Source organism: Embiotoca jacksoni, unplaced genomic scaffold (assembly GCF_022577435.1).
Source record: "Embiotoca jacksoni isolate LCO1_2020_lvr unplaced genomic scaffold, fEmbJac1.0.p SCAF_1, whole genome shotgun sequence".
NCBI classification, from domain to species: Eukaryota; Metazoa; Chordata; class Actinopteri; family Embiotocidae; genus Embiotoca; species Embiotoca jacksoni.
The window spans coordinates 23,567,791-23,586,114 of NW_027185229.1; the positions used below are offsets into that span (position 1 = coordinate 23,567,791).

At 40.3% G+C, this 18,324-nt stretch overlaps 1 protein-coding gene across 2 annotated transcripts; it reads left to right on the forward strand.

Moving 5' to 3' along the window:
* Positions 1 to 38: 38 nt before the first annotated feature.
* On the forward strand, positions 39 to 18,242 carry tead3b (TEA domain family member 3 b). 2 transcript variants are annotated; one of them, XM_069148507.1, is made up of 11 exons: positions 39 to 121; positions 8,008 to 8,072; positions 9,919 to 9,981; positions 13,317 to 13,442; positions 13,576 to 13,619; positions 14,318 to 14,382; positions 14,482 to 14,618; positions 14,914 to 15,087; positions 15,441 to 15,584; positions 15,667 to 15,819; positions 16,038 to 18,242. In XM_069148507.1, exons 1-11 carry the CDS (start codon positions 115 to 117, stop codon positions 16,149 to 16,151), a joined length of 1,092 nt encoding a protein of 363 aa, XP_069004608.1. In that variant the 5' UTR covers positions 39 to 114; the 3' UTR covers positions 16,152 to 18,242. The 2 variants fall into 2 exon arrangements, with proteins under 2 accessions (XP_069004608.1, XP_069004614.1); XM_069148513.1 differs by lacking the exons at positions 39 to 121; positions 8,008 to 8,072; positions 9,919 to 9,981 and adding exons at positions 9,996 to 12,412; positions 13,814 to 13,867.
* Positions 18,243 to 18,324: the final 82 nt, after the last annotated feature.

Sequence of the window (18,324 nt, forward strand, 5' to 3'; positions counted from 1 at the left end):
GACGGGGACGCCGAGGGCGTGTGGAGCCCCGATATCGAGCAGAGCTTCCAGGAGGCCCTCGCCATCTACCCTCCCTGTGGCAGGAGGAAAATCATCCTGTCAGATGAGGGAAAAATGTATGGTGAGTACACTGGATAACAGCCAGAGCAACAAAAGAACAACAATTACACAGAAATCAGTTCCATAATGAATGCACAAAAATGAGAAAACCATCCATTCCACAGAGATTTGTGGCTAAAAGCAAAAAATAAGAAAAAAAAAAAAAGTCGACTGTACCGCCCTAAACAGAAATGAGAAAAATAGTTTTCTTCCTCTTGTGCGCTCATGTCACAACTTCGACACAGAGGTGAATGTTTTCTTTCCACACGAAGCTCTCTTTAACAAGTCTGTACCTGTTGTGCTGTGACCCAGGGGCAGGTTCTTCCAGTCACACCAGCACTCTCTCGGCAGTCGAGAGCAGCTCAATTCCTCTCCCCTTGATTTACACCTGTCTCTTTCTTCACAGTGTTTTTCTTTACAGCCTGGTTTGTAATGCCGCTGTTTTACAGCCTCTTCTCTTCCTCAGTACATTCTCAGTCGCTAAACCTGCTCTTTGTTTTGTTTTTTTAATCGCTGAGCCTCATGTGCTTGTTTCTCCCCACACCGGTATCACTGGGAGAGTTTTGCCTTTAGGTGACTGGCTGAAGCTGTTTTTTTTTCAGAGAAGTGCTGCGTTTGATGCTGGATGGCTCTGTTAAATTAAGAATAATTAGCACAGCATGAAACAAGACTCTGGAACAAAAACATCGCATTGGCATGCTGTTCTGTCGAAGATTTTAAACATCCATATGGTTTCAGAATAGTGATGCTGTTTCCTGCAGCGTGTTCATTAAATTGCAGGTGTTGAGCCATTAATGTCCTGAAAAACTCCAGATGGATATGTTGGCAAGTCCTTTGGTAGAATCACGGACATCCAGGTGTAGGAAATTGAACACAGTTGTCTTCCATTGTTTTGATCCCACTCGTCCGCTTCTATTGTTGAGACAGTCTTCTCTTAATTACATTTAGCATTTGAATTTGGAAATTTTGCTGAACGGCAATAAATATTGATTGACAGGAATCGTGCTGCTTTCTTTATTGTTTCACTTGGCACTGTCCTCAACAAACCTCTTTCTGGTTTTGTGAAGTTATGTTCTTTTCACCATTGTAACTCAACCCCCTCAAGTCAGGCTTTGTAAGAATTTCCTGCCCTTTAATTAATGGCCATCATGTCTCAGAAAGTTGAAATTGATTCCGGCTTCAGCGCAACCAGAAAAACCATCAATCAATGCCAGTGAAGTCTCAGACAGACTGTGTATTTTAGAAACATTAATGTTTGTTTTTAAAGCACCACTTTTCGGGTGGCTTTTTAGACGCTTGATGTTTGATAGGGTTTTGTTTTTTGGCATGATTTACCCAAGATGGAATCTTATCCTCTCATTTGTCAAGCAGATTTGGATATTCAAGGATAAGAGCATACCTGAGATTACTGAGCTACTGCAGCTTGTGTTGTTCCTCTCAGCCTGTCTTAAGGAGCTAAGCAGTGAGGAAACAAGAAGTGGATTAAAGGATTAGTCAAGAGATACTCAATCCGTATTTATTTGTATAGAATAATTATTTTTAATATTTAAGTTTTTTTTTATTTATCTGGAGAACATTTCCAACACGCTGCTTTCTCTGTTTTAGATCACTGTAAATTGAATATTTTGGGTGGTTTGAGTTGTTGTTGTTGGATTTAAACCCCCTACTGTGAAAATCAGGTTTTTAACCTCGTTAACATGTCAGTGTGGTGTGTTTTTATTTGCGAGAGGGCATCTTCGTGAGTGAAACAGGGAGTCAACACCATGGCTGAGCATTTCTACTTTGAAAAAAGTAACAGTTGGTCAGTCGGATTCAGACAGCGAAGGTTTCATACATCACATACCGAACGAACCAATCCCGTCGAGTTGTGAGATGGGGCTATCTATATCATCGAGCTGCAGGCGAGCGGGGATGGAGATGGAGGCGGCGACAATTTCAATACTCAGAGATCTGTACATCACATATTGAACAAAGGCATAGGTGTTGAGTTATATATAAGCCGCTAAGATTTTAGGGAATTTTCTTCTTTGAAAAACTTTTAAATATGTAATTTGGATGAACAGATATAGGTTTTTAGGGGTTTAATCAATGCTCGGAGAAGGACTTTAATACTGAGCTCAAGAATCTTCTTCTGCTGAGAGACACAGATATGGACTAAATAGATAGACTTATATGCTGTTTATGTTTCCAAATATCTGATGCTATTCAGTGATGAATGCAGTCTTTTTTTTATTTTTTATTTATTTTTTTTTTTCATTTGAATCAAAGAAATTTATCAGTTTTTCATTTTAGGCAGATTTAAAGAACATAAACATAACAGCACATATTGGGAAATATGTTCTGTATGTTCCTGAACGACACAGTTAGTTTACAACATGCTTTTAATTTGACATTTAAGTCCAGACTCGAATCCTCTTAAACCACCTTTAACATTAGCTAAATAACCTTTCAGTCCTGTTTAGCCGGGTAGTGTTGTGTCCCAGTCACCACACATTTGTCAGGAGAACGTCAACAAAGAGGCAGGCTGTGCACAAACCTGCCCCCTTAGCAACAAACTGTCAGGACCCCTTTTAGAGGCCCATTTTTTTCTCGAGCACTAAACACCCTCTCCATTTACAATAAGTCATCTGAGGCTCTGCTGGCAGAGCCCAGGCATGCCCCAGAAGAAGCCTTCTCACAAGGTGATTACCTCAGACATCTAAAAGCTGCCCTGACGTGAGGTTAGGGGAATGTTAACGATTGCACTGTATGTAATACTGTCTACCTTGCAGTCTCAGACTCCCGATGGCCTCCAAAAGCAGGCAAGTCATCCCTCCCAATGGGAATTCCACTTTTTCTGCCAGGATTATTTTTTTTCATTCGGTGGGAAACCTTTGCAAATTTCCATTAGCGAGAGGCCTGTTTTATACATGTGTGTTCTCAGCTCCACGAGCCTGTCTAGACTTCAGAGTAGCATTTCCAGTCATTTACATAGCTCGGAGGTGACAAAGAGTTCAAAGAAGCATAACGTTCAGTTTAAATATGTCACACATGTTAATAATCCTCCAGTTGTTTCAGATCATGAGACACTTAAAGTTAAACTGGTTTATGATGTAATCACGCACTACATCCAAGTGTTCCTGTATGTCAGAACCACTTTACTAAAACGTGTATTATATTATAGGACTTCCACATTCTACTACAACTCTCAGGAATTTCTTCACACCAACATTAACACATTCATCCCCATTCGTTTTTGACACCACTCGTCTCCCTTCATTACATAAAGTATACAATAAAACTGAGAAGGTGCAATGTAACTAAAATGCTAAATGATTCATACTTGTGTAATCTTACAATAATTCTATTATTTTTAAGTTGGCAATAGATGTGATCTTATAACAAACAAGCAGGTGAGATACAGTAGACGACATTACAAGATCAGTGCGCCAAAAGTTATTTCACGGTAAGCTACAGGAACATTCATGCTACCAGTAACAGGATGTGCAGGGGCCATCTTCAAAAAAATTACGCCACACACAATTTGCCATTTACTGAAAAACAGATGGGTACGTGCTTCTGACTTGGCACAAAGATTGTCTGTGGAAACTTGTGTTTTAGCTGCAGCTCAGACAGCATGAAGGACGTTACTGGAAGTCAAATTCCACGTACAAGACAAAAAAAAACCCTGAAAGCTAATAATATTGCATTATATGGACAGAATCTGTAATTATTTAACATAGTGGTAATACTGAAAGGGGTTATACTCAGTTTTTTGTTGTGTAACCAGCAGCTGGTTAGCTTAGCATAAAGATTTGAAATGCAGGAATACAGCCTGGCTCCATCCAAAGGTAACAAAATCCACTTTCCAGCACCTCTTAAGCTCACAATTTATACAAAGTTCTACCTCCTTGATTCTGGTCAAAGACCAGAAGCGTAAGAACAATAATATATTGTGCTGGACTTGGAGTTAAGTACATCAGGTTAACTGTTTGGCACATAATCCACATATGTTGTCTGTGGTTTTTGTTTGGCTTAATACAAATGTGTGTAAACGTGTTAACTATTGAGTTTAAGAGCTGCTGGTTGGTGGATTTTGTAACATAAAGACAGGACCGAGCTACCAGTTTCCCTCTGTTTACTCTATTTATGCTAAGCTATGCTAACGAGCTGCAGGCTACAGCCTTATAACAGATACGAGAGTGGTCAGCTGCACCTGAACTTCTCTGGTACACTAGTTGATTGTTCGCAGCGTCTTTTCAGATGAGCAAAGCCAACCAAACATTCTAAGAATAGTTGAGACAATCGTTCTTACTCATAATGAAACGTTGGCACATTTTACGCCTGAAGGCCAGAGGAAGTGCCTTCAGACGATACAGGAAAAAAATGTTGCCGGTCTTGTTTTGCCTTGTCTTCTGGCCTCTACAGGTGTGTCAAACCCCAATCACACACCTTTCTCCGTCTCAGCCCTGCAGCTGTCACCGCTGCAAAGCACTGTGGGTATGGAAAAAAAAAAAAAAAGAAAGATGTACATTTCTGAAGGGTGGCTTTTGACTGTTCTGACCTTCAAAGACCACATTTGAATAAGCAGCAGGGTCAACGCTTGTGAGAGAATGTGTGTGTAAAGGTATAAGAGAAGGGGCCGAGCAGCCGGTAATGCTGACTGAGCAGGCATGGTGCTTCCCTGACAGCCCCCTCGCTGAGATGTTAGGAATGTTTTTAGTCATGGCTGAGCAGTATGTTAGCAATTTAGGATTACCTCAATGTTATGAGAAGGGAGGAGGGAAGAGAATAAGGGCGTAGGAAGGGTTCACAGGGAGAGACAGTGCAGCAGAGGCGAAGGTGGGAGGGTTGGGGGGGGGGAGGAGGGGGTTAACAGCAATGAAGAGATTACTTTTTTTGCTCACTATCTTAGCGTGGAAGTGGAAAATTCCAGTGGTCATGTAGTAAAAAGAAAAAGATGGGCGGGTCCTGTCAGAGAAGAGGTTAAGAATGGCAGCCCGCAGCGATCGGAGTGGGTGTTGAGCAATCAACAAGGGTGTCATGAGCTGTTTGAAAAAGGGGTAGAGAGATGGAACGAGCGACCGTGGGGAAAATAGAGACAGAGGACAATGAGGCGGTCCATGTGATCGTGTAAGTGTGTGTCTATTTGTATGCACCTGTCATGATCCCTTGCAGTGTGGACCACTGTCCCCCCCCCCCCCACCCTTCAACCACGTCAACACTGAGCAGACGCAGGTTCAACCTGCTGCACTTTGACGACACAGACATTTCTATTATTTTCCTTGTCAAGGTTTGAGGAAGCAAAGTGACTAATACATGATCAGCTAATATAACCAGTCAAACTGGGTCTTTGATTTGAAGAGAAACTTGGCGGAAGCCACAAAAAGTGTGTTTGCTTCAGCTGCTTCGTCAAAGTTCCAGATTAGATTTGACTTTATTAATCCTCCGGTGGGGAAATTCGGTCGTCACAGAAGCAAAGAAAACCAAAAAGTGCACACAACATGAAAAAAAAAAAAAAAGTACAAATACGTATAAGATATAAGAAATAAGATGGATAAAAAAATAATTCTTTTAGAAAAAAAAATATTTTAGAAAACAAAATAAGAGCAATTAATACATACACACAGACTATATACACAAATAAAATAAAAATAAATAAATGGGACCTTCTTTTTAATATTGTATATCAGGTTGTGTGTGTTTTTTTTGTTGCCACCCTCCTGTTCTGAATACAGAGCCTACTGAGCCCATTTCAGGTTACATTATATGCTATAGTTTCTCAAATTTGATGTGAAGTGGTTGATTCATGATTCTGATCAATATGATGTGATGGTATCATGATTTACTTTATCTCCTCCGACAGAGCAGAAGAAATAGCAGTGAACATGTTTTAAAGTTCCATATTCAAGTCATAGTAGCGTTTAATAAAATGTTTTAAACTTCAAATCAAACACTGGAGTTACTTTCCCTCTTCACAGTCGTGTCTTAGCACCAAACTGTAGATCGCGTAAAACAAAAGGACTGATTTAAAATATCTCAATAACAACCAGATGTTTTGGAGGAATAACAACTGAAGATGCTATCTCAGCTCACAACCAGAGCTTTAGGGTTCAAAAGATGAAGAAAACCGATTTGTGATTCACCACACAATACTAAGTGTGTTCAACACTGTTGAGTTTGCTGAAATCCCCTCCATAATCACTTTAATAGTGAACAACAGATTTAGCTGAAAGTCTGCTCCACTTCACCATTCTCCCACAACTTCCTATGTTTCTCAGTCAAACCCTAAGTTCATATTGGATCCGAGTTTCTGTTAATCAACAAGAAATGTGTTCAACCCTGTGTGGTTGGGGCCATGCAATGTCTCCCCCCTTCTGCCCCCCCCTGCTGAAGAGATTGAGAGTGACAGTTGGGTGGGGGTCGAACTGGCATTGTTCTTTCTCTGCCATCCTCTGTTGGGACGGTCGGCAGCAGGTGCTGCCGGGCCGTTGACTGCGGGGGTCACACTGTGGTGTTGTTTTGGGAAAAGGGCTGCTCTGCTGCCAGGTGGCAGTTGTTGGCAAAGACAGTTATGGCTTTGTGTTTCCTCCAAGAGTTACTGCCCTTTTCAGCTGCCTCCTCTTTTGCCCCCTCTAACCGACGACCCCCTACCCCAACCCTAATGGCCCTCACCTCCCCTCCCCCCCGCTCTAACCCCTGCTTCCCCCTGAGCGGGAAGTGCATATGAGTATGTGTGTGTTCAGTGGAGCTCTGGCTGTGTTCGCAGGCCCAGGCCAATCAGACTGGCTAGCGCAGATGTGACAGGCTTAGAGGAATGCTAGGAATGCGGAGGCGCTGGAGCGGGTGTGTCCATCCTTGGCCCGGGGCAGAAGAGGAGGGGCTACCTCAGTATCGGCAGACAGTTGAGCTCTGCTCTGCTGGCCCAGCGCCGGACTGACTGGTTGGCTTGTATGGTGAGTGCTGCAAGCCTGCTGGAGATGGGCTGCAGTACTTTTATGGTAATTACAGTAACCAGGGGCTTTTGGAGGCCAAGTCTTAAAGAGTGTGTGAAAAAAACAGGTCTTGTTTCTCCTGTCATTACGTGTCTGGAAAGATGTTAAACTACTGACACAGTCTATTGTGTGTGTCTATACTGTATGTGTTTAAGAAGCCACATTTGCACTGATTTTTTTTTGGTGCAAATTTCTGTCAGCAAGTTTAGATGACTTTCGGTCATTATTCATAATAATACAGCGGTTCAACCTCTCCCTTTGGCCCAATGTTCAGCCACAGAAATCTAGTATAAGCGTGACTTGGCAGAGAAGAGAAGTGAAAAAGACTAATGGACGGTCTTTCCCTGGAGACACCGCAATAATGCTTTTTGTACTTCTCATACACCAAAGATGACTTTTTGCTGGGTCGCTGCTGCAGTTTTTTTCGCTGCTGCAGTTTGCTTCTTGTTAAATCTCGTGCACGGCACTGAATGCAAAGAGGACCAGGAAAGCCCAGAATAGAAGCCTGTTCTCTGCACAAACAGGTTGTGCAGAATGTCGAACATAGATGTTATGTCTTGAAAAACATGGTTCTGTTTTCCAAGCACTCTCTGTAATTAGGCTGCAGGGCCATGTGAGCAGACATTAAGGAGGTGTGAAACGAGCGAATAAAGACGTAGGAGTAAAACAAGTTAATCTACCATGTAATATCTGTCTGATTTACAAAAATGCCTTATAGGAAACAGAGGTGTTATTGTGCCCTGCGAAGACTCCTGACAAAAGTGTTGAGTGCTGAGTCTGATGAGATGTTGGAAAGGTCAAACTGCTTTTCCTCCGAATCTGAATTCAAGAAATGACAAAAGTGCCACCTTCTGTCCATTTCAGGGTATTATCAGCAATCCACAAATGTAGAAACATTTTCTTTCATGAATTTTCTTCCTGTTCTTTGTTACAGGTCGCAATGAATTGATAGCAAGGTACATCAAGCTGAGGACAGGCAAAACCCGCACAAGAAAACAGGTAAACGAGCTTCATAAGTTTGGTGTTTGCATGAGAAGAACATCATGATTTGGGGTTTTAGTTACTCATGGCGCAATATATACGAAATGCACCACAGTTAAAACAAATCATCACAACAAAACAATTTTAAATGGATTTATAGTTCCTGGTGACATACTTATTTACAAAGAATTGGATTACTCAATCCTTACATATAATTCTTTTAACAAATCCTATAAAATCACCAAAATCTAAGAAACGATTGATTGGTCACTTAATTCTTTGACTTCTCTAAGCTGTCCGTAGCACTCATCCCTACATCCTAAACTTATCCAACGTTTCCTGAATGCAAATACTTGTATTTAAAATGTTTAAAAAATATTAAGCTTTGTTTAAAAAAAAAAAAACCAAGAGTAAACTTCTGTAGTGACTTTTCACGACAGCAGGATGGTTTCTGTGGGATTGATGGGATTTTTGTTGTTGTTGTTATTTTTATTTGAGTTATTTTATGGGCTTCATTGTTAATATGTACACTTGTAAAAAAAAAAAAAAATCTATCTTTTAATTATTTGTGCTGCACATTGCAACAGACAATAAAGTATTGAGAACCTAAGAAACACTTAGTAAACATTCCATAGCGAGAAAACTTTTGTCGTTTTGGTTCTTTTTACATCAAAATCTATAATCTAGTCCTTTACTGCCCAGAAGGTATCAAACTGTGCATTAGTGAGAGTGGTTAAATGTTTAATACCCCTTTTAAGCGCTTAAAATTTGAAATAGAATTACAGAATTGTTTCACATTTCTTGTTAATACAAGAAATCAAATATCAAATAGCTTAAATATGGCACTTTGCATACTGTATTTCCTGACGTAAGTGCGCACCGAACTAAATAGTTTCAGCATTTTCAGCAGAACTAACAAACACCAGGTTGTTCTGTCTGAAAAGTCTCCCGGTCAGAGATTTAGTGTCTGCTGCTTTTTCACTCATCATAATCTGTGCCCTGCTTGTATTTAAGACGGTGAAACAAGCTGGTCGTGTTTTCCTTCAGTGGGGACATTTTTTTTTTTCTTGTAGTATTTGCTCTTCCTATCAGCTCTTCCTCATCCGCACCGTGACTGCTTCTTGTTTTTCCCAACGTTTGATTTTCGTTGGCCTCGTTGTCCCTCATAGTTCAGTTACATTGTTTAAAGCTGCTAGCTGGGAGGGAGCATGGCAGCTGCGGAGTGTGAAGTGTGTGCGTGTGAACATAAACATCAAATTGGCAGCGATTGGTTGTTTGTTAGTAAGGTAAGCTTTGATTTGTTTTTGAAGTTATAATCAAGTTAAGGCAGCTCCGGATTATGAAGGACAGGCTGAGCGCCTGTGTGGAAGAATTTATTTACCAGACGTATTAACAAGAGTCAAATTCAGTCGGTTAGAAAGTCATTAAGTAAATTAATTAGTTTATTCAATTAACTGTGCAGCCCTAATATGGAATATGAGCAATTTCATATCCACTTTTATTGTTTGTTTTACCTGTTTAGATCCCATGTGTTTGTTGTTTAATGAAGAATAATGAGTGTACTGTACTTGTCTGCACTTGCGTGGATGTGTTTGTGCATGCATGGGTTTGAGTGCATGTTATTTGTTATGCTCAAAAACTGTCTCACACCCCTTTAGGTGTCTAGTCATATACAGGTGTTAGCACGGAAGAAAGTTCGTGAATACCAGGCGGGTATAAAGGTAGGTGCCGCCATCCTGCCCCCCCCGGCAACACTGACCGGGCGTCTCTTTCCTCTTTGGTTACGGCTTCTCTCTTTCTTCCCTTGTCTTCTCTCTCCCTGTCTCCTTTCCACTTCCCTCCTCTTGGCTATTCTTCTGTGCAGGTTTCTAGCCACTTGCAGGTTCTCGCCCGGAGAAAATCTCGCGAGATCCAGTCAAAGCTAAAGGTATGCGCTTCACCGCGGCCTCGGCGGGGCTGGTAAAGGCTTGGCTTTGCACTAACCAGCTAATTTGTGAATATAACTATCAGTCCTATACTTTGAAGTAAGGCCTGTTCCTGCTACAGAAGTGGATGCACGCTTGCCATGCAAAATATGTTGAATAACATTTAGGAGTTTATTCTCTGGAAGGAGTTGTCACAATCCTGCTTCTGTGCTATGCATGCAGTGCACCAACAGACAAAGCTTGATTTAGTTTAAGTCCTACTCTCGGTCTGAGCTGTATTAAATACAGATGTACGCTCACCCATAGGAGTAAAGTGTAATATGTGGTTCATATGTTTGAAATGAATGCTGCACTAAATGGCATGACGAGCTCAGTGAAAGGTCAGTTAGCTGCATGTTGCTCCAGCTCTGTACCTGTCCTCTGTGCTAGCCATGCTTCTGCAGCTTACTGTTCTCCTCTGAGACTTCATCTTTCCCTAAAGCTCTCTTTACTTTGACATCTTTAGTTCTTACAAGGTGTCTGTTTCTGATGTCTTTTGTAAAACTCAACATAAACTGAGAATAATCTTACATTGTTGACATAATGTGACTCCTTTTGACCTGTCTTGTAGTTCTTTCAATCCTTCTTTTTTATTGTTCTTACATCGTCACATATTTGTATATGATATGCAGACACTGCTGAATACTAAAGATACTGTGACATTCTGTAGTGCTAGCTTCAACTCAAATTAACCTCTTAATGCAGACTAATACTCGAGGGGACAGCAGCTTCCGTAGCGATCCGGTTTTATTTACAATAAAACCTTTTCATGAAGTCTTCTTGTCAGCGGTGACATACTGTATCCAGCAGCAGCTGGTGTTCGAACGTAAAAGGAAGTGGATGCATCAACCTTTGATCCGCTTTCTGAGGTCTTCACAAATGTTTATCTTTATCCAAAGTTTAACAACCCGTTGAAAATGAGATGTCAAGGGGTTTCATCCTGATTTCATAGAATTGTTAGAAACTCTCATCATATTAAGATGTCCCCGCCTTCCAGCCGTTCCCCGTTGAAGCCACAGGAATCCCAAAGAACACTTTCCACTCGTGTCACATTAAAGCATCAGAAATTATGTTTTAAAAATGTTCATAGATCATAAAGTTACTGTAAATTTTAAGATGTACTGCTTGAGATTTACTTTGTTTAGGTCATCATTTTGAGGGGGCCAGCATGTGTAAACACTGTGCTTTGTCAGTATTTTATGTCTTGGATGTTTTGTGGACAGGCTTAAAAATTAGCCAGCGGTTAGCAGTTAAAGTACCAATTTTTTAGGCTTACAATTTATAGTGAATATTATCCTCCCTGCAAGAAGGGGTTGATAAAGCTCATAAAAATTATAATAATCACTTTGATGTGACAAAGATTATTTTTTTTGGATAAGTAAACATTGATGTTTTGTTTTTTTCCACAAACTGTATGCCTTTACAGTAAAAGGTGACATATTTGATTTTACACATTTTTGTACCATATTTCCTCCTTTTGTCTACTATTTAAACCCATTCCCCTCAATGCCACATATTATGCAGCTCATTATGTACTTTATCTCATGGGGTGTCCTTGCTGTTTTGTTTACTGAGCTTTTAATTTAACCTCAGGTTCAGCCACATTGGACAATTTGGTCAGGTTATTGCATGAGACAAGTTTGTTATTGTTGTGTTACTTTTTCTAATAGCTTTTAAATATTGAATAACTCCTGAAGTGTTGTAGTCCCGGCCGACGCCCTTTTCGAAAGCTTTATCAAGTATTTATAGTTGTAGAAAAACACATTTAAAAAAAAAAAACAACGAGTTTCCAGGCCACTTTTTGAAGTTCATATTTTAGATTTAATAGGATAAAGTTATATTGTTGCATCAGCTGAACAAATGTGAAGTAAAAAGTGTGACAGCTGAGGTGAATACTGACTGTGTGTACCAGCTGTACATCTGACGTAATGCACTGAAGGCTTGTTCAGTACTGAACCTCCAAGGGTCTGACCTCATTCAGATTTTCATCATGTTGATTTACTGTTGGGGGTGGCGGGGTTGTTCCCCATTTATACACAGACTTTATCTTATCTTTTGCTTTATATTGTGCAAAGATTTATCGAAGTCTCCCCATGGTTTTACTGCTGTCCAATAAAATAAAGAAACTGTCTCACATTTCTCCCCCAGTCCCCACTGAACTGCATAACTGCTATACCAGAGAAAACTCTTGATTCATGGTGTATTTACATGAACATGGATTTTTTTTTAAAATTTTATATCACTGCACACCATGTTCGCAATATAAAAAAGAAACTTGGATTTGAAAGCACTATCAAACTCACATGCCCACAAAACTAAATTAATCTCAACACATCATTTAGGACTGCACAGTACTAATGGTTTTTCTCTTTTTTGATTCAGGCAATGAATTTGGTAAGTGAATCTGACTTGTGCAATATGCTTCCCTCCTCCCCTTTGTTTGGCAGCCCCAGTGCACTGTACCTTTGCTATGGCCCTCTGCTGGCATGGCGTCCCACCCCATCACTATCCCATAATGAGGCAATGCTTAGGAAACAGCCACGCTTTGAACACAATATTTCTACCCATCCTGCCTGATGTAGCACAATCTCCCTCCAGCCTCTGCCCAAAATCAAAGTCTTGCTTGCTTTTGCATAAGGTGTCGTTCTTTGATTCGGGGCCTCACTTCTGAGGCATCTTTTTTCCTTTTTGCAAAATTTATTGGCCAAATGGCCTTCTTTTGCAAACATCAAAAAAAGAGCAAGAAAATGTGTTTTTGAAATATCATTTGATGTGCTGGTAAATCAGAAACTATGTGTCATGCACCATTTCAAAATAACTCCTTCATGTGATTTCAATGCAAAAATTGGTCGGCTTTTGATATCTTTTGTGCTACCGATTTCAATCCACTCAGCAAAACTTGAATTTGTCCTTGTTTACCTTGTTTACTCTCAGACAATGCAACTTGAATCTCTTCTGTTTTTCCTGTGGTGATCCTGATAACACACTGACCTTCAATTTGTTGGAACAACGCTGCTTCATTTTCTCTGTTCTTTGTTCTTTGCTTCACTCTGTCAAATTGCTCCTACAAACAAACGTTATTCGGACAATACAGACTGTTAAGCTAAGCTAATGTCAGGCTTGTTTTGACAGTTAAATGTATTCATTTTAGAATTCAAATGTTTATTGTTCATCAAACACACTACACTAAACAGTGCCTAAATTCATTCATTTAGGATCACACACAGCATTAGATTGTGTTTAGGTCATGCTGCCACCTTGTGGTTGACCTCCCTCATTTCTCTCTGTCAACCTGCAGGATCAGGCATCTAAAGACAAAGCCCTGCAGAACATGGCAGCACTGTCATCTGCACAGATCGTCTCCCCGAGTATGATAAAAAATCATCTTCCGCCGCTGCCTCCCGCCCCGTACCAACCAGCCAGAGTGAGACGTCCATTCATTTCGATTGCAGAATTTGAGTGTATTTTGTCGCAGTTTTTAGTTGTAAGAATTACATTTCATTTGATCTAAAAAAAAAAACAACAACTGGCAATTGACCTTTTTTCTGACTCTCCAGTTCTGGCCTGCTCCAATCCCAGGACAGCCTGGACCCTCTCAGGAGTAAGTAAACCCCTTTACTGAACCCACAGGATCTTTGTGGAGGGACGTCAAGCTGTGTGTCGTTTCTAAAGAGAGAACTTGGCATTAGAGAAACGTAAAATTACAAATGAGTGAGTGTATCAGTGAGGAGGTTAGGTTTTATGTCAGGTGGGTATTGCAGGGCATGTTTAACGAATCACATTTTTGCACACCAGGCTGGTTCTAGATCTCAACCCGGGAAGGACTGTGCTTGGCCGCAACAGCCATGCGTAAGTTCCCCTAGCCAAGGTCCAACTGTGAGCACGAAGCAGCACTAACTCTGCTTCTACACTGTATTGTACTGTATGTTTCCTGCACTGATGTAAACCACCACCACCAGGCAAATTAACTGCTTCAACTGTGATCGTGAAAAAGAGGAATAGGACAGATAAATCCTCACAGTGTTTGATGACTTGTGTTCACTTAAAACGTTCCAGTAAATATTCTCATCAACATTTGTCAGCAAAAATATAATTAGCTGATGCTGTTTTGCGTCATCACGGAGCAATGAAGCAGGTGGACTTACGCTTAGCTGGTGCAGCAACACATGCTTACATTTTGACACTAACAAATTTTCACAATAAAGACATTTACCAGAAATACAGACATAGTAGGATAAATGTGCCACAAACATTTGAGACTGAGGTCTTTGTCTGACTGGATCATTCATTGTCTTTCAGTATCAAACCTTTTCCACAGCCCCCATACCCGGGCCTATCAGGTCCAGTACAACAATCCATACCAAGTAAGTATGAAGTAAAACTCTTGTGTGAATGTTTCAAAAAAATTAAAACAACAATGAATGTTTTTATTAATGCATGTGTTTGTGTGCGTTCACGTGCAGGTTATGAGCCTTTGGCGCCGCCTCCTCCACCGAGTGCTACTGCGGTGCCGGTGTGGCAAGATCGGACCATTGCCTCCTCTAAGCTGCGTATGCTGGAGTACTCTGCCTTCATGGAGGTCCAGAGAGACCCAGACAATGTGAGTTGAAGTTTCAACATTTGGCAACCAAACATGCTGTCATACTTTCCTGAGGAAAATGTCTTACATTTTGTTGTGTGGTTCCATCTGAATTGCTCTCGTCTCTGATGTACAACAATTGTTGAGAATTACAGAACATTAAAATGCATTTTGGGTCACATCTGGTGTTAGAGGTGTGTATGTTGTGGCTCTAACATAGAGCAGTTTAAACTGGATTTCTCTTCGCAGTATTTCCTGCGCTGAGATCAAGTTCAGGAGCTGACCTTCTTGTCTCCTCTGTCTCTGTCCCCTGCAGTACAGCAAGCACCTGTTTGTCCACATTGGACAGACCAATCCCTCCTACAGCGATCCGCTCCTTGAGGCCGTGGACATCCGGCAGATCTACGACAAGTTCCCTGAGAAGAAGGGCGGGCTCAAAGAGCTTTATGAGAAAGGCCCTCAGAATGCTTTCTTCCTCGTAAAATTCTGGGTGAGTTGTTATTATTGTCTGCCACTTAGTTATTACTGTGCTCTTCCACAGTAGTTCAGCTTATGTAAAATGTTGCCTTTTCTTATGACGTAATAATGCTTGTAGTAGTTGAGCACGTGATTTTAAGATTATAGACATGCACAATGTGTTGTTCCGGGATGTGCACTACATTTTACTTTCTGCGTGTAAATAGTCTCACACATTTTGTTTCCCAAAAATGTCAAGGATTTTTTTTATTTCACAGAAACAAAAATGCCTTAAGTTAACGTTCATGTGCTATCAGGGACTTTAGTTATTGTGTGTGTCAAAACATGTACATGTAATCGTTGTGATAAAATGTTTGCACTCTGCAGGCTGATCTGAACAGCAGCGGGATGCCGGATGGCCCGGGTTCATTCTACGGCGTCAGCAGTCAGTACAGCAGCATTGAAAACATGACGATCACTGTTTCTACCAAAGTCTGCTCGTTTGGCAAGCAGGTTGTCGAGAAGGTAGAGGTAAGAACCCGCCTTGATGTGGTTGATACTCTCATTTCCAGCCCACCGTCGTGTGTTTTTGACCCTCCTGTGTGTGTTGCAGACGGAGTACGCCCGCCTGGAGGGAGGAAAGTGTGTTTACAGGATCCACCGCTCTCCTATGTGCGAGTACATGATCAACTTTATCCACAAACTCAAACACTTGCCTGAAAAATACATGATGAACAGTGTTCTTGAAAACTTCACGATCCTACAGGTAACAGTCGCTCAGTTATATTAAACAGGAATCTCGCATTTCTGTGCCGTAAATATGAAGCTACAGTAGGGCAGCTGCTTAGCTTAGACTAGCTTTGGAAACAGGGAAAAACTATTCCTTTCAATAAATTAAGAAATAATAAACTGATCGTCTCGGTCAGATTTCTGAACTGCGCTGCTTCACATTATTCATTTTCCTTTTTCTGTTTTGCTCCTCAGGTGGTGACAAACCGCGACACACAGGAGACCTTGCTCTGTATAGCTTTTGTTTTTGAGGTTTCCACGAGTGAACACGGAGCTCAATATCACGTCTACAGACTTGTTAAAGACTAACAGCTCTTCAGGGAGGTTTTGAAAAAGCCAGACAAAAAGCGTGACACAATCTCTCTTCGACCAGCTCAACCATCCAGGAAATGCTACAAAAAAACATTCAAACAATGGTAGACCGGACTAACATGGACACATTTTATGCTTTAAAAAAAAGTATACAAGGAAAAAAGAGTGAATCTCAACGTGCCAACACTCAAAGAAATTTTGAAGAATTGTGGACAACCAGCTATTTTACCATGTTTTTAAACATGATTCAGATGAAGTGGGTCACTTTTGTATCGGTAATTGATGGAGCTTGAAATGTTTTATGGAGGGAATGAGAATGTGTGTAGGTTTGAAAAGACTCTTATAGTATCCAAGGGAACACGCTCTGAGCAACAAGAGAAGTGTATATAGGATTGAAAGAGTTGGTAGAGAATAGGACCACAGAAAGGGGGGAAACCAGAGCCAGGCGGTGTTGTTGTGGTCGGTTTGTTAGAAAAGCATGTGCCTTTTCTCCAAAGATTTTATCATTACCTGCCACTTTGGATTGCCTTTTTTACTACCTCTTGTTTTTAAATGAACAGAAAATAGTCATACAGGTGTATTTTGTTTGAAAAGAAAGTGGAAAGAAACCTCAGATCGACATCGTTTGAGGAAGTTTTAGTTTTCGGGCACACAGAGGAGCGGGATGGGATGGGATAACAAATTTTCTTGTAGCCTGTTATACAAAAAAAAAAAAAAAAATCGTCCCAAGTTTTACAGTCCAAGTGTACAGGGAGAAGGTTAATTGTGTTACCGTGTTATCAAGGTTCTGCTTTTTTATATATTTTATCACACAATTTAAAAAAAAAAAATCAGGTCTTACAAGCATCTTTCTATTACTGACTTTTGACACTAAGGATGTCTTGTATTATTACAATCCTGACATAAAGCCAGGGCTTTGCCTTACTTAAGAGATCCCCTGTTATTTCTCTCTGTTTGAAGACGTGTGCTCGGTTGCACTTAAAAAGATCAAGAAGGGGGTGCAGCAACAACAGTGCTTATTTTCTGCCTTGAGTTATGTAGCGTAATAAAAGAAAAAAAAGAATTGTTTCTGTACTGTGAGTCAGTGGATGCTAAAGGAATATGTGTTACATAGGAGTATTTCTTTTTTGGGGGGGAATTTATGTTCATATTTGTGATCAAGTAACTCAGCACAGAGACCATGGTTAAAGCGGAGAGAAGTTAATCACTGTTTCTTTTGTTTAAAAAAGAGATATGCTGTGAAGTTGGTTCATTTGCTTCACCCTTCTCCGTGTATTGTGTGGAGAAGATGCATCCATTGATAAAAGTTCAGTTTTGATATTTGAGACAATTATTTTTTACTGACATGACAATAATTTCTAAATCAATTGAAATAAATGTCTTGAATGAGAACTATTGTCTCTGTGCTGTGGAGTATGACCATTGATTGTTATTTATAGGGTTGGAAAAGAATTAGCGGGAGGGGGGGAGGGGGGGTACAGAAGATGTGTTGATGATTTTCCATTGTCATGGAGATGTTAAAAGTATTGCAGGACTCATATTAGAGACAGGATTCACTGTTGTCCCGTGAGTCCTGCTAGACAAGTGTCTACTCTGAGTGGTTCACTGGACAATTTTGGTATAAAAGTTCAAATTTAAGATATTGTATGGTGGCATAATTGCACCTGGCTTTGAATGTCATATTTCATAAGCTAAATACAATAACACTCCTCCTCTAGCAGGTCTCTCAATTTATCTTTTATACAGACATCTTTTTTTGCCATTATCAAGATTAATGTTTTGTTTTGATTCTGTTGTCTTTTGACTTTCAGTGTTTGCCATATGCTTCACTGAAAATAATGTGTGATTGTGCTGGTATTGATAATTAATAATGAGATATCTAATGTATCATATTCTGAATGGTGTGGGCAGTTTTTTTTTTTTGGTTTAAGGTGGTTTACTATTGTCTTTGTTACCATTGTGCATTGCAATTTTATACTTTAAAGTAGAGGTTGGACTATGTAATCAACAAATGTATCTAACAATAAAAGACGCATGGTGCCTTTGGGGGCCATTTTCCCCTGAAAACTCATTAAACATGTTTGTTAATTTGTTTTGTCCATGACGGTTATTTTCATACCAATATTAAAAAGCCATACAGCACCGATATGATTTAGAAAAGGTTATCGCA